Source organism: Phaenicophaeus curvirostris, chromosome 1, assembly GCF_032191515.1.
Source record: "Phaenicophaeus curvirostris isolate KB17595 chromosome 1, BPBGC_Pcur_1.0, whole genome shotgun sequence".
Taxonomy (NCBI): Eukaryota; Metazoa; Chordata; class Aves; order Cuculiformes; family Cuculidae; genus Phaenicophaeus; species Phaenicophaeus curvirostris.
Genome location: NC_091392.1, coordinates 62,263,784 through 62,287,419, shown reverse-complemented (window position 1 = coordinate 62,287,419; position 23,636 = coordinate 62,263,784). Strand labels below are relative to the sequence as shown.

General features: G+C 39.4%; 1 protein-coding gene across 1 annotated transcript in view; it reads right to left on the bottom strand.

Moving 5' to 3' along the window:
• RFX4 (regulatory factor X4) overlaps window positions 1-23,636 on the bottom strand; it is a 98,173-nt gene that overhangs the window by 18,483 nt on the left and 56,054 nt on the right. Inside the window, exons 10-15 of the mRNA XM_069859688.1 lie at window positions 21,791-21,849; window positions 20,644-20,788; window positions 17,317-17,411; window positions 15,420-15,537; window positions 5,868-5,987; window positions 4,385-4,546 (exon numbers count right to left, since the gene is read on the bottom strand). Of these exons, the coding sequence (XP_069715789.1) occupies window positions 4,385-4,546; window positions 5,868-5,987; window positions 15,420-15,537; window positions 17,317-17,411; window positions 20,644-20,788; window positions 21,791-21,849 (699 nt within the window). The remainder of the gene's footprint in view (window positions 1-4,384; window positions 4,547-5,867; window positions 5,988-15,419; window positions 15,538-17,316; window positions 17,412-20,643; window positions 20,789-21,790; window positions 21,850-23,636) is intronic.

Sequence of the window (23,636 nt, the reverse complement as noted above, 5' to 3'; positions counted from 1 at the left end):
CCTGTAGGAAGTCAGGTTCCTTGGGTGAGAGAACTTGGCCACTTCTGGCATTGAAGTCTAACTGGCAGCTACCTCAGTTCAATTTTTAAATAAATGTTTAGGGTGTAACATGCTTTGTGCCTGTCCAGACAACACAGAAACAAGTAGAAAATAGATCTTGCACTGGAAGAGTTGGGAATATCTTTGTTTAATCCTTGTAACCAAGGGTTGTCCCCACCACTACAGGATAGTACCTCATAGAGCTGCTCTAGGAAACAGTCACTTTCTTTAGGAGGTTATGGCTTAGAAACAAATGTATATTGGTTTTTACTCTGGATTTACAGAGTAAAAAAAAAAGCTGTTCAAATATATTTTTCAGGATGTTCTTGGGAATCTACAGTTGCCACACTTCTCTCGGCCTTTGTGGAAGGGATGCCCTTATTTTCAGTGACCTGGTCACAAAGACAGAGAGGAAGGATAAAAGAAGACAACAGACTTGCAGGTTTATGTATGTATATATCAGGTCAGCCAGGATACTGCCAAAATTGTAGAGGGTGGAAAGGGATAATTCTGAAAGTTTTTCGTAGTTAGCTTTTTAATACATGGCTACATCTCAGCCCTATATGATTAATTTCCTCAGCTGGCTGCAGAATTGAACTCCAGGAGATCAAGCCTCTTTTAGATATGACTGAAGCAAGCTGAACTTTTTTCAGAAATAAGCAAAAACAATAGTGATTGTGCAACATTCTGCTCTGCTTTGTGTTCTGAACATGCAGGATTTGATTAAAATAGGGAAGTTCATTTATTATCACTCCTTTTTTCTTTTCTCTTTTAACAGAAAATTTAACTTTGAGGACACTAAACAAGGGGCCATCTGACCTGCAGGAAAGCCAAATGTAAAAGGAACTACTATCATTTATACAAGAGCCCTCTCATCATTGGTGGCCTGATGTGAAGCAGTGCAGAAAGAAAGAAGTTGCTTCATGATGTCCCATTTTATATCTGTTTTATGCTGGAGTAAATGAGCACCCAGGTACAAGCAACACAATGACAACACTGTGTATTATGTCTGATAGTAAGCAGTACTGTCAGCCTCAAGCAGTCAGGAATCTGGAGCCAGATCCCCATTCTGCCTGCACACAACGAAGACATTACCTTAAATATCGGCATCAGAAAAAAACCACAAACCCTTCCATTTGGACAATTTGGAGAATTGCATTTTAAAATTGGAACCTTTGACTTTTACGATGTGCAGCTATGAGAATTAAACTCTGATTGTTAAAAAAGAGCTGATGTTCTCATGTATTAATGAGTCCTTAAAATGATTTTTTTCTACACGCAAATAAGAGAGGCAGTAGCTCTGTGCAAGTATCTCCTGTGCCAGATTCTCAGACCTTTAACACTTAGCCTTGACTTGGAAGAACAGTGACCTTAGGTGACCAGTGCTGTCCAGAAGACTGATTTCACACATAAATTTCTTGATATTAAACAGTAATTTGCATTGATTAGTTTACTAACATATTAGGAAGTCCTTACAATTCAGAGTTCATTTTACGTTGCCTAAGAAAAATTGCCTTAACAAATGAGTAATCACAGCTTTAAGAGGGACTTTGAGAGAGAACAGCATAGTCAGCCATAGAGCTATCACTTTTATGACAATATTGTTGCAGTTTGAACAATCATTAATCTGGCCTTTGTGATTTAGAAAAGGTGGAGACTAATTATCCTCTTAAATGTCTGGTAACAACAAAAAGTTTTAAATAAAATGTTAGCTGAGTCATGGCAGATGTTCTGACACAGAACGCTATATATGGGATTTACCTTTCTTTGGCTCAGTATCATGTAATTGCAACAATTTTCTGGGTTTGGGCTGACCACTGACTGAAGGCAAAAAAGGTTAAAATGCAAGTTTAATAGTTAACTTTTATTGCTAATGCCACAAGCAAGGAAGAGTTAATGATGCCTTAAACTGGGGAACTGAGAATTAGTGGTAACAAATGGAACTAGTTCTTGAGATTTGTAAAGCATTTGCAGAGTTTTACCTCATAAAAGACACATAAGAAAATCGATACAGTGTACTTTAAATACGTCTCTTTAGAACAAAGGTTCCTATTCCAAAATATTCTATATATTAATGCCACAAATCTGTGTATGGAATAGTTTGATTATGTGTAATACGTCTTCAGCACTCCTGTTTTGAAGTATAACGATTTCCTATACCTGAAACAAGGTTGTTATTTGGCATTATTTTATATGAATAAACCCTGCATTTCATTTTTAGTTTTAGCAAACTGAAGAAGTGACCAGTTCATCTACATGATGAACATGGGAAATTGAGGTATTGCTAATTACCCAAATTAAGACTAGGTAATAGCCACATACATGTATTTAATCATAACCAGACCACTATGTGCATTGGCAATTATGGCTTGTGCTAGGCAAAAAAGATTTTCACATGCAGAAAGACTGAGACTGCACCAGACTATAAGAATAAAATTGCATTCAACTAAACAAAAGTTTTAAAAACCATCTAAAAATTAAAAGTTGGAAAAAACTAGAGAGCTAAAATAATCAGAAGTAGCTTTCTTGCCTAAGACATTCTGCCATGGGAACAACTATGTCAAGTTCTACTGCCTGTACTGTGGGAGTAGGTCCTTCAACTACTGTTCCCAAATGATCCTGTTCCTGGCTTGAGACTTCACACTAACAGACTTTGGCCTTACCAGGACATAAAAAAGCAGAATGAGGGAATAAAACAGACTGTAATAAAACAATAAACAACAGGAAAACAAAAAGGAATTGCTTTTTCAATGTTTGTGTGTGTCCATTCCCTCAAATTACTGGTGGGATTCAGGAGGGATATGCAAGATCCATGCAGTTCCCAGGTCTTCCCGGATTCGTGCCTAAATCAAGTACTTAATTCAAGTAAGCTGAAGGTGGAAGCTCAAATAGCTGACAAATAGGCTATTGTAAAAATATAGAGTAACCTTTGGATTAACAGGTATGAATGTAAGAATGATGTAACAACCCGTCAAGCGATATGGTTAATAGGTATGATAGTCACGTAGAGTTACCATCTGCAGCCCAAACACAAGGCCTTCAAATCTCCACTCCTGTCAATGTCACTGGAGAGCATACAGTTCATTACTTTTTTCAGTCTTTTATTTCTGGGTACAGTTCTAAGTTCTGGTTATAACACCACAATGATCCTATTGGGCCACAATGTCTATACAGCAAGTTACACGCAAGATCAACGTTTCAAGGCTCAAACACACACACCACATCCAGCATTGCTTGATCCAAAGCAGTGTGCTCACCTGCCATGTCTAGGAATCGTATGTCTCGTCTAATTATTCTATATGCAATACTATCCTATTTACCTCCTAAATAAGGTATTGTCTCCAACAATGAGAAAATGTTAAGTTTCAATGTAGGGACAAATGTTCTTAAATCTCTTTCCACAGAAACTATGCACTGTGCTTCCCTGAAGTGTCTTTGAAAAACTGAAAAACAGTTGTCAGAAAGATTTATTAGTTCTTTAGCCACTGCCAAAATCTCCAGTGTGGTAAATCATCACTTTCTGATATTTTTTCAAGAAACTTTTCTAACTTTTCTAGTACACCAGAAAAGTGATAGTTTCCGCATTCGGATTATACGCTCATTTCACTGAGGGGAAGAAAAGCCAGAATTTCACAGCCTGGGACACCTTCTGAAAGTCATTCACATTTCTGCCTTTTTTTCTATAAGTTAAGAAAACACTGTCTTTTGATCATACAGACAGATTGTCCTGCCCACATCCAGAAGGCAATGAGTGAGTTTTACGTTACAGTACAGAGGATGGAAGCCAGTTTTGTGCTTCTTGTTTTCTGTCGATCCTGCCCACAAGATGAATAACTTTAGGCATAGACTTTTTAATCTGTGGACTCACCAGAATACAACCACCTCGTGAGCTGCCACAATAGAGAATGATTCTGAAAACAGGCTTCCGACATCTAATTCCTAGTTTCTAACACTGAAAGATCAAAGTTACCAATGATTTGTAAAACATTCCAAGAGAAACTTACATGGCTATTTAAACATATTTGTGGCCCAAAGATGCTGAAAGAAATCCAGTTCCCATTTTAGCCACTAGGAAATCCTGAACCACTAGTAGTTCACGTTTTGAAAACCTCCCTAAGCCTTAAAATATCTGGCCTATTTCCTTGAAGTATATAAAACATCCAGACATCCGATCTTTTTGCTGTTAGACATCATGTTTGGATAGAGTGAGAGGGCATAACTGATACTTTAAACAGATTTGTGTTTGGGAAGGCTTCTCATCTCTTGAAAGTCAGCACATTATGTTCTCAGGCTCAGTTTCAGGTGAGCATCTTCAAGCAAATCGAGCTGCCATAAACCTACCCACCTGTTGTAACTGTTATGCCACCGTACTCTGGGGACTGATTGCTGACAGGCGAGGGGGCAGAGGGCACTTCCACTGAGGTGGCAGATTTAGCTGGGGAGAACGGCACTGGGGAGGGAGTTGGAGGAGCTGGTTCACTCAGAATAATTTCTTCTCGTATTTCTGCTGCAGGATGAGAGAAAAACTATCAAACATAGCTCAGCGTAAAGTCAAAGAGCGTGCAGAAACTGGAAAAAATAATGCAAGCAGTTAAGGTCTGTAGGCTGTATTTCAAGCAATGTGTAGCTAGAATCACAAATATTTGAAAGAATTACTTCTGTAACACTCAGCATTACAACTTTCAGTGTGCCTTCACAGGATCTCTTGAAGTAAAGTCCTTTTTTTCATGTTGTATAGACTGGAAACTCATGTACAGACAGCTTAAGGTATACATTCTTGTAATATACTATTAGAAGCCTAAAATAAGGAGTCCAGTCTGAGTCTGGCACTGCTACTGTCTAGAGGTATTGGAAAGAAACAGGAATCTCCAGGGGTTTACAGTGGCTTTTGGTCATGACAATCTCTCCTTGTTGACTAGAGGATGACACTCTGGGTAGTTCTAGCTGCTAAGGCTGTGTGGAAAGTACACAAGGACAAGTAACATGTTTTCAAAAAACCAAGAGGCTATAGCAGGGCAACCAATTAAACCCAGGTCTTCCAATACATACAAGATATTACCCTAATCACTGAAATACTCTTCTTCCCACAAATCTACAGGATGACAAATTAAGCCACAGATGAAATGAAGAACTGAACTTTCGAAATGTGACAGAGAGGTGTAACTTGCCAAAATGAATAGGAGATGCAAGGAAGGCAGATCACTGAGGATCTCTCATTACAAGGGGCTGCCCTGAGCAGAGACTCAAGCCAAACTCTGTTTGCTTCTGGTTTGGCTCATCAGTGCAGTGTAGTTCTGTTTTGGAGAGTCTGAATCAGCTTCTGTACAGGCACTTAGAACACAAGCATACCAGAAATGAAAACTCTGGCTTTTGTCTTTGCTCAGTTCTCCTATCTCTCTCTCTTATTTAGGGAGTCTTGTTTAGGCTGGTAAAATCCATTAGACTAAAAAAATCAGTGAATTTATTTAGTGTTAAACGAGGGTGAGAGTATCAAGACTTTGTTCACTGTAATACAATGGGGGTTTAGACAGACTAGCTGAGGTACGAGGCTCAGTACAAAAATCTCTTACTGAAACACCAAGTGTGTGGTTAGAAATGGAGTTCAGGCACCCAGTTACATCATGAAGCAAGCAAGAGCCTTTCAGAATGTTTTAGCCAGGAATGCCCCCCTTCACAAATGACTTCCTTCAAATCACGGTGGAACTGAATAACATTTTGCTCCTAGATAAACCTCACTGTGTTAGATGAAGATAAAGAAGTGTCCTAATATAGAAACTGGTGAATGCAGTGGAATAAAACAACAAAAGATTAACAAAGAACAAACTCACCTGTGCTTCCTTCTCCTTTCATTGCTCTCATTAGCTCATTAGCTCTCTCCTGACAATGGAGTGATTCTAGCAGGTACAATACATAGTCATCAAACATCAAGTGAATAAGGTGAAAAGACCCTGGTAATAAAGTGAACAAACAAAAAAAGCCATTGACTGTCTCAATACACTCATTAAACCAATGATTACAGTATTCAACACAAACAGTACTGAGTAGGACAGCCTCCATATAGTACTGCCATTGAAGTTTCTCTCACTCAGGGTGAGAGAAGTCAAAGTAAAACTCTGGACTAACAAATTCTGTTCAATCCTGAATTTATACAGGCTGGTGTGATCAATTATTGAGGGTTAGAGTGGAGCCTGCCTAGCTGAGAGCTGGGACTTAATGGAGTTTTCTTCTCCAACAATACAACTGAACAATTTAGACAATTGCACTAAAGTAAAATTGTTTCCTTTTATCTAAAGGGATAGACTTAAATTTCTGTCAGAAGTAGAATCCTGAATTCTCTGCCTTGGGGGCACAACCTGTATGAATTTTCTAAACTATGTCTGTTGTTGGACAAACAAATGAGAGACAACTTATAGGAAAGCAGAAAGAAGCTTCCAAGTCTCCTGATAGTATATCTCTAGTGCATTGCCTGGATTAGATGAGACATCCATTAACTGCCAGACATTCAGGCATTAGCAACAATTGAGGATGTCTTAAAGGGAAAGCCTTATGCCACAGCTTTGCTGTGTCATACCTCCCCTACTACGTTACCTTTTCCTAATTATCTGTTTGAATCGCATCAGCAGCATAACATTTGGCCTGTTCCTGGGGTTACCTCTGAAGATGCCCCTGATATTCTTTCATAATTGTCATTACAGGAATGTGAAAAAATTAAGGGCTAAAGGCCTGAAAGACTTAAGGGAAGCATATGGACAAAAGAAAACGTGGAGGACAGAGTCAAAAAGCACTTTGAAAATTAGTAGTAAAAGGAAATCATATTGTTAGCAATCTGCAAAAAATCCCTCAAGCAGGATTGATACAGATGGAGAACTTGCTAGTGTTGTTAGGAGGAATGGCTGTGTGATGCTACAGACTAAAGTAATGGAAATTAAGTTTAATAGCACACTTGTAAGGTGTTCTGCCCTTAGCAATTTCTATCATCTCCTGATTTATATACTTCCTCTGTAGAAACAGAAGTATTAGCACTATTGTACAAGGCACTCATGAAACCTCATTTAGAATATTGCATACAACCTTAGTCATCCATGTGCCAGAAATATTAGTACAAGTTGAAACTGGCATGGAGAAGATTACCAGGAGATTACCATTAAATGACTTAAAATGCATGATTGAATTAATTTGCATAGAATCATAGAATCATTAGGTTAGAAAAGACCTTAGAGATCATCAGCTCCAAGAGTATCTGTCTACTACTAAATTATGTCCCCAAGCACCTCCAGGGATGGGGACTCCCTGAGCAGAAATGAAGTTAGTTGCTTTCCATAATATATAAAGAAGGATACACGTCAGGGATGGTGAAGAAAAGTTTGCCCTGGAGCACACATAGGCACAAAAATAGATATGTAAGAAGAGACCATAGGTGCATTTCAGAGGAAAATTAGAGGAGAGAAACATCAGAGCCAAGAAACTGTGTAGTGTCCTCCTGAAAGGAACAACAGTCATTTGCAGGGGAAGACTGACAAATATCAAGATGGAGTTTGGTCAGTATATACAATAGACTCCATGACACAGAGTACCTGTAATAACTGCAGACAGGATTTGATCATACAATGCTATTTTTAAAAGGTCTTCTGTTTATTTAGACTTTCATGCAATATTTAAAACGTGCTCCTATAAGCCACTGAATAACTTTGGCGAGTGTAAATGCAGTTACATTAAAATAACAGCCAGTCCAACAGTTGGCTTAAACCAGAGAAAGATGACCAGCTGAGAGGGAACCAGGTCAACTGCTGCCAAACATACAAAATTAAAAGCCTCGGCTAAATGTGTTCATTTCAAAATTCCAATACTACATTTTGAGGAAAAATGCCTCTGTGGGAAGGGGAAGCAGCAAGTTTCAAATTCAATGAAATTTCATAATGATTGGTTTCTTCACAGGAAAAATTAGGTTTATCTTGTGATATTAACTTCTACCACAACAAAGCATGTCTACACCTCCTCCAACTTCTCTACTCCAACCTACAGTTGAAGGGCAAAAGAAGTAGTTTGAAGGACCCTATATCATTACACAATTACAGCCTGCAATTCAGCTTTCAGAGTGACTCTGAGCACGTTCTTTTTCTGTGTGATCAGGACAGTCTTTGTGTTTCATTCTCTCACCCCATGCCTGCATGGCTTCTGTCATCACTGATATGAGCTGAGAACACACACTGGGAGGTGAACATGAACCTTTGTGCTCTTGGGCAAGGCAGCACAGAAAAAAGACACATGTGAGTGCAACACCTGTTCTATAGGGTGGACATCTTTGGCTCCTGGTGAACCTGAAGCATTCACATACCTAAGCTAAGCAAAAAGGAACAGGTTTCTTCAGCCTTGCAAGGGTAAATAGTGGGGATCTGCACTTAACTACTGCAGAGATTTTGTTTTAGAAATATTTTTGGGCTAAAAGTCCTGCTAAATAAAATCCTATTCAATCTAGCAGTACAATAAAGAGAGCAAACCTGGCTGATAATCTTGTTACCAATCCAGAATTTCCCCAGTGGAAACCTAGATTATCAAGAATCCCCACAAAATGTTCTCTCTCCTGACTACAGTTTTTCAGTGGAAAGTTTCTGTTGACTTTAGTGCATTACTACTGATAGCTATTTCCAAGGCAAGAAAACTGGACCTGAATGCTGGCATTTAGGGGCATTTAAGTGGGTATTTAACCTTCTCCATCAAAATCCTTGCTCAGTTCTAATTTAAAAAAAAAATTAAGGAACATTGCCTGTAGTTTCATAAAGACGTTTGGAAGTGCGAACTCAAAACACTAAAATGCTAGCAAGCAAACAAGAGCCCATGACTTGCTAATTTTTAAAAATGTCTTTGTTTTTGGGGGGTCTAATGCTTTATTTTGAAGACTTGGGGTTGGCAATACTGAATGCAGCATTTAAAAACACTCCAGTGCTCTTGTCACTCTTTTGAATTTCTCTCTTCCTCTCCTATTATTTCTCCCACTGTGTATTTTTAAACTCTGTACAGAGTTTTTGAGCCCAGAATTTGCGTGAAAGACACTAGACAAACAAGTTGTTGGTACTCAATGAATGCAATATTTTTACATTTTGAAATGAGTCAAATGTAAATGTAAGCTACAGTGTGAAACCAATATCAGGGCATGCATTTCAGCTACATAGTGAATAGCCATTCAGCATGACATACAATAATTTATTCTGTGTTTGCAAGCTACTGTTTTTCACATGAAACTGTTTGGTTCTTTCCAGTGTACCTTTAAGTACTGAAAAAGACCCAGCTGTGGCTGGTAAGCCACACACTTCTTCAGAAAGAGTTAAGAAATTGTTCAGGAGACTGTAGTTACAATAACAAACAGTATATGCCTCTAATTTTCAGGACTTAACAAAAATCATGGCAATGATTACCCAGCCAACATACAGTATGTATCAGCAACTATTAACAGATACAGCAATTACATGTAAGTAACGAAACAACAGTGAGATTTTCAGATCTGGAGAAAACCGTGGCGCTTCTATTACTAATTAGTTACTTTATACACTGGATGCATTACCCAAACACTGCCACCAACTGTGTCTTTGATATGCATAGACAGGAAGGAGGGAGGGAGGCAGAGAGAAAAAGGGAGAGGGATCAGAGAGAGGAACTTTTTTTTCTGCCAGGGACTGTTTCACGCCACTATGTTTAAAAGTTTTGCAGAATCTGTACCAGTCAGTACAGTGCCAAGTGTTCCACCTTCCTTCAATCAGATTTCGGTATCATCTATTTCAAAGATAAAAATATACTGTCCTGTCTATAGTAAACACCCCATCATTTAACAGATCATTTTACTTTCAAAAAACTACTGCAAGCATCTGAGTCTATACATTGCTTGAAGTGGAAAATAACCCATTAAAAATAAGCCCATTGAACCAGTTTTCAATGCAGTACAAATGCAAAACTTCTTATGTAAGTTAAAAACAAAGCTATATAGAAATATAAATCTTTCGAACAGTAAATCAGTCTTAGTTTCTCTCCATAGAACTCATTTAAATGCATGTATTATTCTAAAAAGCTAGAAGGAAGTGTGTTAAATTAAAGGCAGAAGAGTTTCTGCCATCTAGCTCTGAGCTGTTTACATTCAGGGTTTGTTCTTTCGGAACTTGCTCAACTCTAATTCATGAATAATGTGTCAACTGGCCTTGCAGTGAGAGAGTGTCATCGTTAATATAAATTATTATAAATTTGTGTCTGTGGCTAAACAACATTTGGGACACTTGGGGGGAAAGCAGGCAGGGATGGCTCAGGTTTCTGCCTGAAAGGATGAGTGTATGGTTCTCTTATCATGTTCCTGTTTGAAAATCTGAAGGCTCAGATATTCTCCTGCCGCCACTGGAGTTGCACTTGAGCAGGGAAAACTTCACCCTGTATAAATAAGGGTTAGAACAGGGACTGAACCAATGCTTGTCACCTAGCAGGCTGCAGAAATCTGCAGCTCAACAAATGTTTATGTGGCTTGTACAAAGTGAAGCAATTTCAGTGGAAAAGATGAGAAAGCCCTCCCACACTGCCCCTTTGGTTAAAGATCTCGTTCTGGCAGCAATTAACACTGTTTCAATACTCTGCTGAGGCAGGAAACTGTGGTCTAAGCACAAAACCAATCTCACTGATTTTACTTTTTTCAGCATAAAGATTTCTGAATTTGATGAAAATCCCAAGCTATATCACTATCTCAGCTTCACACTGAGCATGATTTTTCTTTAAAAAAAACAAACAAACCCTCATGCTTTGGCTACTAAACTGACAAAAAATTATTGATCCAATTCTAACTATAGCACCACACACCCATACAAAACACATCAGCTATAATCTACACATTCTTTCCCTGACTGTGGGGACATATAAACATATAAGAAGGATAATCATGCATTTGTACAAACAGATATTCTCAGTGAAGAGACAAAAATGAATCCAATCAAAACCCAAATCCTACAAAGTTAGCCAAGCGGTTGAAGTTCTAAAAAATGGGAAATTAAAGAGCCAGATTTATAACAGAGATAACAGGTAACTAATTTTGACAGATCTTATATACTATATGTTGCAGCGGGTCCCAAACTTGAGTCAATGAATAATTCTCTATCTTCAGTATTGGACCCAGTTCTGTTTAGTATATTTATCAATGATCTGGATGAGGGGATCGAGTGCACCCTCAGTAAGTTTGCAGGTGACACCAAGTTATCATAGAATCATAAAATCACCAGATTGGAAAAGACCTCTTGGATCATTGAGTCCAATCATTCCTATCAATCACTAAACCATGTCCCTGAGCACCTCATCCACCCATCTTTTAAATACCTCCAGGGATGGTGACTCAACCACCTCCCTGGGCAGCCTGTTCCAGTGCCTAATGACCCTTTCTGTGAAAATTTTTTTCCTGATATCCAGTCTGAACCTCCCCTGGCTCTGTTTGAGGCCATTCCCCCTTGTTCTATCATCTGTCACTTGGAAGGACAGGCCAGCACCCTCCTCTCTACAACCTCCTTTCAGGTAGTTATAGAGAGCAATGAGGTCTCCCCTCAGCCTCCTCTTCTCCAGGCTAAACAACCCCAGCTCTCTCAGCCGCTCCTCATAAGGCCTGTTCTCCAGCCCCTTCACCAGCTTTGTTGCTCTTCTCTGGACTCGCTCCAGAGCCTCAACATCCTTCTTGTGGTGAGGGGCCCAGAACTGAACACAGTATTCGAGGAGCGGTCTCACCAGTACCGAGTACAGAGGGAGAATAACCTCCTTGGACTTGCTGGTCATGCCGTTTCTGATACAAGCCAAGATGCCATTGGCCTTCTTGGCCACCTGGGCACACTGCTGGCTCATGTTCAGTCACTGTCAACCAACACCCCCAGGTCCTTCTCCTCCAGGCAGCTTTCTAGACAGACTTCTCCTAGTCTGTAGCTCTGCACAGGGTTGTTGTGCCCCAAGTGCAGGACCCGGCACTTGGCCTTGTTAAACCTCATCCCATTGGTCTCAGCCCAGCGGTCCAGCCTGTTCAGATCCCTTTGCAGAGCCTCCCTGCCCTCCAGCAGATTGACACTACCTCCCAGCTTAGTGTCATCTGCAAACTTGCTAAGGGTGCACTCGATGCCTTCATCCAGGTCATTGATAAAGACATCGAACAGGACTGGGCTGAGCACTGAGCCCTGGGGGACACCACTTGTGACCAGACTACAACTGGAGTCAGTTCCTTTTTCCACAAATCTTTTAGCCCGGCCATCCAACCAGTTTTCCACCCAGGAGAGTGTTTGCCTGTCCAGGCCAGTGGCAGCCAGTTGCCTAAGCAGAATGCTGTGAGAAACTGTATCAAAGGCTTTACTGAAGTCCCACATAACTGAAGTTAAGTGGGAGTGCCAATCTGCTTGAGGGTAGGAAGGCTCTACAGAGGGATCTGGATAAGCTTGGCCAGTTGTATGGGGTTTAACGAGGCCAAGTGCCAGTTCTTGCTCTTCAGTCACAACAACCCCGTGCAACGCTACAGGATTGGGGAAGAGCAGAAAAGGACCTGGGAGTGCTGGTTGGTAGCTGGCTGAATATGAGCCAGCAGAGTGTCCGGGTGGCTGAGAAGGCCAATGGCGTCCTGGCCTGTATCAGAAACAGTGTGGCCAGCAGGACTAGAGAAGTGATCCTTCCCCTGCACTTGGCAATAGCAATATTGTTCCTCAAATACTGTGATCAGTTTTGGGCCCTTCACTACAAGAAAGACTTTGGGGTGCTAGAGCTTGTCCAGAGGACAAAGAAGCTGGTGAAAGGTCTGGAGAACAAGTCCTATTAGGAATGGCTGAGGAAACTGGGATCGTTTAGTCTAGGGAAAGAAGGCTGAGAGCAGACCTTATCACTGTCTACAACTACCTAAAAGGAGATTGTAGTGAGGTGGGTGTTGGTCTCTTCTCCCAAGTAACAAGTGATAGAACAAGAGAAAAGGCCTCAAGCTGTGCCAGGGGAGGTTTAGAGTGGATATTAGGAGACATATCTTCACTGGAAGGGTTGTCAAGCACCAGCACAAGCTGCCCTGGGAAGTGGCTGAATCACCATCTCTGGAAGTATTTAAAATATGTGTAGATGTAGATGCAGGTTAGTGGTAGACTTGGCAGTGTTAGGTTAAGGGTTGGACTCAATGATTTTAAAGGCCCTTTCCAATCTGAACAATTCTATCATTCTGTGATTTACTTGCTACATGGCAAGTTCATATATGTTTCCATTAATAAGCAAGAAATCACAGCTGAAGCCTCACTGTCCAGATTTTTTAACACTCAGGGCAAGAACATTGTTAAGTAGTATCAGCCACTCTTATGCCCACAACAAAAGTAAAGATTCAGTGACTCAAGGAGAAAATGAGTCCTAGAGGAGGTGGAAAATAGGTGTGAGCAGGATACTGGTGCTGAAAACACAAGCTAGCAGGTGGAAGTTGTGGTCAGCCTCGGGATCCTCACTATCCTGATCTCTAATTATGACTCAGTCATACCTGTTGGGAAAACTCTTTACAATGGGAAGTAAATCAAAGTGGTTTCAGATTAAATATAAATACGGATCATGTTGTGCCTATATCTGATTGTATCTGAATTCATGCTATTAGATGTTTCTAAAAGCATAAAGGGCATCAAAGCTCAGCTGGCAGTTGTTTGACCCAGAGCCTTCATATACTCTGTATTAATCTTCTACTAGCATATTCTGATGAATGTGGATTTATAAAAAACATCCCTCAGACAAATCTGGTCCAATGTGACTGTGAATATTCACACTTATGGCACAGCAGCCCATTTTCAATCATTCCCGCTTTTAATTCATTTTAATCTGAACTATTTCTATCCCAGGATTCAAGACAAAACTCCTTTTCAATCTGTAGAAAAGCAACACGCTTTTTCATTGAAAAAGTAAAAGTCTATTTTTCCACCCTGAAATTCTGAATTCTAACAGAATGAGAGAAAATCTGCCCAGGGTATAGAAATACACTTATTTTGCAAAGACTAGTATTAAATGCTATGTCCTTTAAAAGCAGAAGAGGCAAAGGAGTTCACTGGATAGCTTTTCATCTACTTAGGCACAAAGTCATACAACCATAGAATTGTTTGGTTTGAAAAGACCTTTTAGATGATTGAGTCCAACCGTACCTGCCCACTACTAGACCATATCCCTGAGCACCTCATCTACCCATCATTTAAATACCTCTAGGGATAGTGACTCAACCATCTCCCTGGGCAGTCTGTGCCACTGCCTGATAACCTTTTCAGTGAAGAATTTTTTCTTGACATCTAATCTGAACCTCCCCTGGTGCAACTTAAGGCCATTCCCTCTTGTCCTATCACCTATCACTTTGGAGAAGAGACCAATACCCACCTTGCTGCAACTTCCTTTGAGGTAGTTCTCTCAGCTAAACAACCTCAGCTCCCTCAGCTGCTCCTCATAAGGTTTGTTCTCCAGCCCCTTCATCAGCTACATTGTCCTCCTCTGGACACAAACTAAGACCTCAATGTCTTTCTTGTGGTGAGGGGCCCAAAACTGAACACAGTATTTAAGCTGCAGCCTCACCAGTGCAGAGTACAGGGGTAGAATCACTTTGCTCGTCCTGCTGGCCAAACCATTTCTGATACAAGCCAAGATGCCATTGGCCTTCTTGACCACCTGGGCACACTGCTGGCTCATGTTCAGTCGACTGTTGACCAACACCACTAGGTCCTTCTCTGCTGGGCAGCATTTCAGCCACTCTTCCTCGAGTCTGTAGCGCTGCACGGGGTGGTTGTGTTCCAAGTGCAGGACTCTGCACTTGGCCTTGTTAAACCTCATCCTGTTGGTCTCAGCCCATCGATTCAGCCTGCTCAGGTTCCTCTGTAGAGCCTCCCTACCCTCCAGCAGATCAGCACTTCCGCACAGCCTAATGTCACCTGCAGACTTACTAAGGGTGCACTCAATCCATACATCCAGATCATTGATATATATACATTGAACAGAACTGGACCCAACATTGAGCCTTGGGAAAGTGTGGAGTAGTCATCTCTCTCAGCACAACATGTGGTCAGAATGGTTTGGGTAACCAGGCTCACTTTGCACTAAAGTACATTAGGGAATACTCCTGTCATCAACAACTCCAAATGACCTGCGACTGGGAACTCCAGCTAAGGGCTAACACCAAACACAAGGATATAGTAGTGTTTCCAGCTCCCCTGCCTAGATCTTGCACAAAGACATCTGTCTGAGCATTATTTCCAAATGCCAGTAGCCTCAACTGTTTCTCTAATAGAGCCCATGTCATATGACAACTAGTTATGCTTCCACTTAAACTATACACTACAAGCCAGGATACAGACTTTTTCTGACTGCAGCATGCAATTATTACAACAAAATGAAAGTACCAAAGCTGGGTGCACTGTGCAAAGTCATGTCCCGAATCACTCGAGTGCCAAAACAGGACCACATCAGGAGGAATTGCTGAGCTACTTTCTTCAAAGAGCCTTGTCTCTTAGCAGCTACCTGCAAGAAAACAAACATATCTGACATGGAGAAGCTTTTATTTCTACTGTTTGATAAATCTGAGTGATGCATATGCCAGTCTTTTTTTTATATACTGAAAAACTACTTACTGTTACTTTCACATTAAAATATACACTAAATTTTTTTTTTTAAAAAACAACAGCCTTACACAAAAAGCCGCCACGTGACTATATACAGCCCTCAGAAAAAGTAAATTGTAAAATATTATTCAACACCAAGACAGTATTTCCCTTATAAATACTGAAAGGATGGCAAAAAAAAATGCTCTCATATTCATCTTAACCTAATTACTTATATGTTCACTCTGGCTTCCTAGTCAAGGAAGAAATTGATAATCAAGAATGTTTGACCTACGCTGAAAATTTATATTAATATTTCAATTAAAGTTTACTATTTAACATATTTCTGTTGTTGTTTCTTCACATTTTTACTTTTGTGAATTCACATAGTCATTTTATTAGCAAAAATACCTTTCAGAAAGGACACCTTAGGCATGCACTCTTCCCAAGTTTATTTACTATTACCATGTGTGAGTTAAGGATTAGGTGCATTCAATCAGCTAACAAAATTCATGTCAAGTTCTTCATGAAAATTAGCAGTTATGGTCTGAATTTCAAATGATTCCACTGATTAAATGAAAAGTTCCTCAATTCAATCAATCCATTTCAAGTAACCTGAGGAAGTATCCATTGTTTTCTATGCGGATCTTCTGCATCAGAGAGAGGGGCATAATTTTTTTTTTTCTTAATTCTTAGCTCTAACAACTGGAATGAAGAGTTGAAATTCTAAAAGAACATCATAATACAAAGTTCTGTTAGTGACAGAAGTTAAAATAGTCATATCGTTTCATACTCCACGTAAAATTATGGTGATGTTTGATCACTTTTGAAAATATTTCTTAAAGATTTGTTAGTAGGTGCATGCACTTAAATTAAAATAGAAGTCCTTGGTATCCCAAGTCAGCTCAAAAGGCAACATAGACGTGTTCTGGACTGAATGGTCATGTAGAGTTTCATCCTTACATTTCACAGAATCATAGAATGGTTTGGATTGGAAGAGACCGTGATGGTCATCTAGTCCACCCCTGCCTGCAGCAAACAGGGACATCTCTAACCAGACCAGGTTGCTCAGAGCCCCATCCAACCTGACCTTGAACGTTTCCAGGGATGGGGCATCCACCACCTCTCTGGGCAACCTGTACCAGTGCTTCACCAGCCTCAGAGAAAAATATTTCTTCCTAATATCTCGTCTAAACTTCTCTTTTAGTTTGAAATCATTACCTCTTGTTCTGTTGCTATGGGCCCTGCTAAAATGTATTTCCCCTGTCTTTCTAATAAGCCCCCTTTAGGTATTGAAAGGCCACAATAAGGTCTCGTTGGAATTAGCTAGCTAAATATCCATTTTGGTAAAATCTTAAAAGGCCAGGCTAGATTATGCTTTTTATTTGCACTGTGTAGTTAGGATGGCTCTGAACTTGTGTCTCCATTCCCCTGAAATATTGGTTTGATTAGAAACCTCAACTCTATTCTATATTTGAATATCATCTTTTGGGATAGAATAGACAAAGGCAGAATAAAGCACAATTCTGACTGTGAGCAGTCGTCATACTGAGCATGAAAACTGGTGAGATTTGGCCCGCTGCTGCTTTACTCCTGCTTATTACCAACTGACTTTGATTTTTTCTTTCTCTTTTAGCTAAAAATCTATGACCTGAGTAGAATTCATAAGCAACTGAGATCCTTAGTCCTGCTTACCAACCTTTACAACACATCTGTCCACCATGGAATCCAGCCACTCGATGTACGACTCAATAGGGGACTGCTCCTCCAGAAGGTGATCAAACTCCTGATACACTGGCAAAGAAAAATAAAACATGCCTCATCTCAGTACTTCAATTCATTTTTAAACAAAAGAGAAACAAATGACAAAAAGCTGCCAATAACTTCACAAGTTTGCTGTGTTTTTAATAACAGATTGCCTAGCTATAACAAACATCTCTTTCTTTCTCCTGTAAGTGTACTTGGTCTCTTGTTTCTACAAAATGGAATAATTGGAAGTGATATTTCAATGTGATCAAACCAGGACCTATTGTTTAAAATTAACCTCTGAATTAAGCTTCAGCTGCCTAGTGTACCCAGAAGTGAAAAGTTTATGGTGTCCTCTACGAAGAATGCAAAGCTAGGTCTTGACCCTAGTGACAACAAAAGGTCATACAAGAGATTCAATGCATAATCTTCTAAGCACCAAGTGGATGAATGTTGTTGATAGGGCTCTCACCTGTATAACACTTTAGTTGCAAAACCATGATTTATCTGCTGCAAATCATCTATCTGCAATGTCAACACACAAAGAATTTCCATAAAGTTCTGCTTCTTCAAAACAAATCACTACCACAAATACTACACTGAATTTATCAAGAAGAGTTTCCAAAAGCAACTGAAAACTTTTTAACCTTTCCCAAGCAAACATATTCATATTTTAATATAGAAAGTAAAAAGAATCAAGTCATTCAGCTGAGGCTCTTAAAACTGGAGGTCTGTAGTTTATTTATGAGAATAAATGACTGGAAGACAAAGATTCATGTGCCTTGACATCATAAGAAACCGCTCTTCAACTCAGCTAAAATAAAAGGCCCAGTAAGTCAAGAAGATATTGTCTACCTGCTATGTTATGTGATGATCTCAAAGTGCTATCTATTTCCATTTATGCTTAGTTATAAATAACAGGAGGAAGGAATTTCCCACCACAGGAAAGACAGTGAGGTAGGTAGAGGAGGCAAAGCTTACATATGATAGCTAAAGAAGTGAGCCAGAGAGGCTATCTGAGAATAATGCAAACAACAAGCTCCCTGGTCTCTAAGTTGTATCAGCAAGATGAGCAGGAATGCATTTGCTTCACACCTAACTTTAACTTTGTTTAACTTAGATTTGCAAAGGCTGGATGATCAGAAACATTAATTGGGGAAGAAGGACAAAATAACGTTTGGGCCATCCTTCTTGTTGCATTGAATGTGCAAGATCTCTCCATCCAGAACAGGATCACAGAGAAATCTAAATGTTGTCTTACCTGAGTATGTGGCTGGACAAAAACTGTCTGATACAACAGATGAAGCAATTCATATGCTGTGCAAAGAAGGGAGCAAGAGTGGAAAACCAAATCAGTTGCCTGCTTTGCTACTGGAGCAATGCAAGTGTGTGCAAAAACCTATTTAAGAAAAGCAAGTATTTAGCCTTTAGTGACCGCTGAAAATCAGTCTTCAGATCCTTAACAGGATCTGAGAAGGAGGGAATAAAGAAGAAGCCTTATCAGAGGCAGCTACCATAGCAGAAAGGAAAGACTTTCTCTTGTACCCAATGATTTGTCTCTAAGCTTGCTTAAAGGCTTATAGACAATTTTTTCTAGTTACAGTAGCTGAAAGTTGTACTTTCTTGGCTATTAATATCAAGCATGTGAAAGCAGGCCTTAACTCCGTGTCATATGAGTCATACAGAGTATAGTCTTTGAAGATCTTTGGCCAAGTAGAATAAACATTAAAAATTGGGGGGAAAAAATATCTAGGGTAAACTCTATACAGATCAGCACATCTCAGTGGATGAGACATCATGACATCTCATGATGAACATTCATATTACATTACCATTTATGAGTTACTGCCTATTGGACTATATGGGCCTGAAATATGGAAAAATGTGTTCAAATCCATTAGCATTCAGGAAAATTCCATTTGATTTGATTACACTTAAATCTGCATTTAAATAGTTAGCACACATACAAAAAGCTTTCCTAAACAGAATAATGACCAGAACTGTTGCTGCTGCTAAGGATTATAACTTTGAGAACCCCTTCTTTGTTGGTCAGTGGGAAGATACTGAAAGCATAACGGATTATACAAGGTTGCAACTGGTTTCTGCACTCCGATATCACTATATGCTACCTCCCCAGCTGCCAAGTCAAGTTTCTATCTCCTCAAAAGGGAAGAAGGCCATTTCAGGAAACGAATGAAGGGGTAAGAAGGAGATGAAAGCGTACCAAACACTTCTTGCTCCAGAACACAGCTAACAGAGAATTCTCTCTCTGCTCCATAAGCTGGGGAGAAGTTTTCTAGACTTAACACACAGTGTGACAAGTGCCAAAGTCAGCCTTGCAGGGTCCAGTGTACATGTGAAAGTACTTTCCCCCTCCTTTTCCCAGCCACTCACTGAAAGAGTTACCCCACTAACAAATGTACCCTTGCAGGGCACCCACAAGTGGTTGCCTGGGTTGCTCCCCATTAAGGCTGATTCTGGATAAAAGATGACTCGTCCTCCTCAGGAGAAAGATGGCAATACAACAGGTGGGTTCACAGGGAAGTGAGGTTATGAACGGTGCTCTCTGGTGCCTCAGAGGGACAAACCCAGTGTGCTTAGGATTTCACCTAAGCTTACAACCAGACACACTTGCTGGACAAAGTAAGTTCAATTTTATATTTGCAAAAGAAATTTGACTCTAAACCCAATTTACCGACATCTCTAAAGTCAATTCTCACTCACCAGCTCATCACTGTAATAAGCAGAATCTAATTTAGCCGATGAGCTTGCTTGATATGGGATGACTACTTAGTCATAAAAGTTCAGGCTGAAAGCTTACCCCATCAAATGACCTTGTTTATGAAAACACTGTGTAAAATGGAGCTTTTTATAAATAAAAGTTTACAAGGGTGCAAATACACGGCCACTTAAGGGTCAAAGGCATTCAAAAGACAAGTCTACAGCAATTCTACAGGAGGAGAGATTAGACTTTATCAGGTTCAATGGTTAACTCATAGATGCAGTTTGCTCAAATTCATGGGAAAAAATCCTCATGAATTTGGGTGCAAGTTTTGCATCATTGGCTGTTCTGGATACTAGAAAGAAACTTGTTAATGGAAGAGTACCCAGGTCTATGTCACAAAACGTAAGACCTTGACAGGGCTTTGCCTTACGTTTTGATAAATGTCTATTTGTTTCAAGCAAAGCAATTGCTGCAAAAACAGTGTTACTTTCACTGAGCTTTGTTTCCAGCAGGAAACTGAGTTCACTTGGCTTTATCAAAGGGCTCTGCTCTTACATTGTATGATGAGCTTTCTGTGTTCCTCCCGTGAGTCCTCCATAGTATAGAGGGTTTGTTTGGTGATGCTGTTCAGGTCCACATTCCTCCAGTCCTCCAGCATTTGAAAAGTGATGTCTGCACTGTGGATCACCGTTCTTGAGGCCTGTAATTCAATCCAATATGTTCATTAGTTCATGGTTTATTAGGTTAAAAAATAGGCTTTATCCCCTTTTACGCTTCCTTAGCTAGGCTCACTAAGTTTATTCTCCTCATGGACCCCCACCCACCAGCCTGATGTCTTATAGATGTTACGAGGCCTTCTAACCACAGAGACCTTCCAAGTAATTTTGTCTACTTTAATAAGCTGCAAATATTTTGCTTGTACACACGACACACCCTGATGAGAATCCTAATCTGGTGGTGGTGCTGCTAAACTCCTCAAACAGCTCTGTTGGTTTTCTTGACCAGCTTCAGTTCAAAACAAAAAAGCAACAAGAAAATTCAAGCCTAAATCAAATAAAGCCCACTCAGGTTTTTACTGGGAAAAACAAAACATCTGTTCCAATACCTGAGTGAAGCATTAATTACATCAATGCATCCTCCCCTTTTTTATACTACATAGAATTTGGCCTTATGGATTTTTGACAGGTAATCTGGCAAAAATAAAACACCTCAGAGTAGATTTTATATCCACTTGCTATTGCTGCAAGAATGTTTCTATTTAAAATCCCAGTGGTTCAATAATTTTCTTTTTTACTAATTTGCATCCGATTTATAGTATACAATCAAATTTTTGTCAGGCACACAGAAATGGTTTTTTCTTTGCAATAGGCCTGATATGAACCAAATCATAGGAAATCAAAGGAATCAAAGGAATGCCTCTCATTTACTTAATGTAAATGAACCATCGCTTCAAATCAAATAATAATTATGTTTCATAAAAGTTCCCTGCTGAATTTAATCATCAGGGCTTTCCAATTGTCTAGAAAAGCATTGTTTTGCTGATTACTTTTTCATTTTGTAAAGACGGTCACAATAATATAGGGGACAAACTGCTAACATAATATATTCCATTTTGGGTAAAGTCCAGTCTGCAAGTTCATAAAATTATTTGAAGAGTCAGTAAAAATGACGTTCAGCAAGCTTGAGTAACTAAAGCATTTACTTGGCAGAGATGGTTTAGTGACGTCTGTCGCCGGAGTATTTGTGAGAATCTTCTGGACACTGCAGTAAAGAAGAGATAAATATTTACATACTGTGATAAAGAAAAATATTTCTAAAAATACTAACGTAAAACAAGAACAACAACAAAAAAATCCAGTTCCAATTATTCCCAAAACTACTAGATTAAAACAAGAACAAAAAATATATAACCTATTTCCTATATGAGTAACTGTGGCTATGTAAAGTTCATTCAAGTAACCCAGTTTTAACAGTTTAAACCTTGACCTAAAGCCTTAAATCTGGACACTCTATCAGTTTTACAGAGGCATATTACAAGCAGTGATTTATAGATGCTGTGAATAATGAGATGACAAGAGAAGTATAGAGGACAAAGGAAGAGCTTCGCTTGTTCAGCATAGCAAATTTTCTCTCGATACACAAAGGAACTGAAGACCAGAAAGAACTATTCAACAGAAAGAAAAATGTTGGTGCAAGAACAAGTGGGCATAAAATAATGATAGCTACATTATGTGTTGAAATCAGAATACGTTGCTAAGTCTTAGAGCAAACAAGTTTTGGAGGAGTCTTCTGACTGGTGTAGTAGAAGCTAATTTCAGCTTCAAGTAGAATTTGATCAAAGTTTCTGGAAGAGGTATATTAACATGCTATGAGGTAAGATGGCCCCGGAGGTACTTGCCTGTCCTCTGCTCCTATATTAGCTCTATTAAAGCAATATGGACCTCATAGCAAGGCATTTCCTGTACCTGGAGTTTAAAATGCTGTATTGTGCTTCTTCTTTCTGAAATCTGTGACTTGAGAACTGCAAATCAGACCAAGGCTGTCAGTACCTCCGTTTGCCATGCACACTCTCACAAACAGTGAGGAGGAGTAAACAATTGCAGAAGCAAAAATAGCTTATGTAAAGGCAGGATACACTCAAATTTTTCCGTATAATAAAATCACCAAAGCCTTGCAGATCTATCCAAACAGGCCTAAGAAGTGGCCACAGCATAAGTTTTCCCTCTGTACTGTACAGAGAGGTAGTTGAAGAGTGCAGATAGAGAATGTCTAGAAAGTGAATTGTCCATCTCTTTCTCTCTTGCTATGAGATCAGAAAAGATTTTGCTATTACAGATTGTTGATATTTTTGAATTGACAAAGATGTGATAAAGTATATTCTTAGGGCTAGCTTTGTGTAACTTTTAAAATAAATTAGTAAACAACACAAAAAAGCTAAAATGAGTTGTTCCAATTTACACCCTGACTGTTCTCAGTAAAATATACACCTAATTTTTCATGCTGATCAAAATAGTTAATCCTTCTCCTAAATTAGTTTTTTCTTTTTCCTTTAACTTTGTGGTGTGGAATTTAGTGCTCATGAAAGGGAAAGAATTGAGAGCCGTGAAATAAAGCAGGCTTTATCAATAGGTGATGTGCACTGCAGGCATCTACAAAGCACGCCTGAAAAGGACTAGTGCCCTTTCCTGTGGTGACAGGGTAATTTGATCTCCTTCATTTTTAACTCTGGCACTTTTTTGAGCAAGGGCCTCAAGCTGTATTCAAATGGTGCTAGCCTAAAGGTTTGTTTTATAATTTTCTTTGCCTAATATGATCCCTAATGTTTGCTTACTATCAACAAAATTAATTTCTTATCAGAATCCACAAGAAAGGAAAAGCAATTCCCATTTTGAGCAGTGCCTCATTTCACTAAATGATATCGGTTCTCATGAACCAGTGGAGATTTTAAGTGAATACAAGATTTACAATGCTGACAGTTCTTTAACTTCTAAAACAACACTAATCTCACTTCCAATTAATCTGTAGTCAATAAACACCATGCACATTCC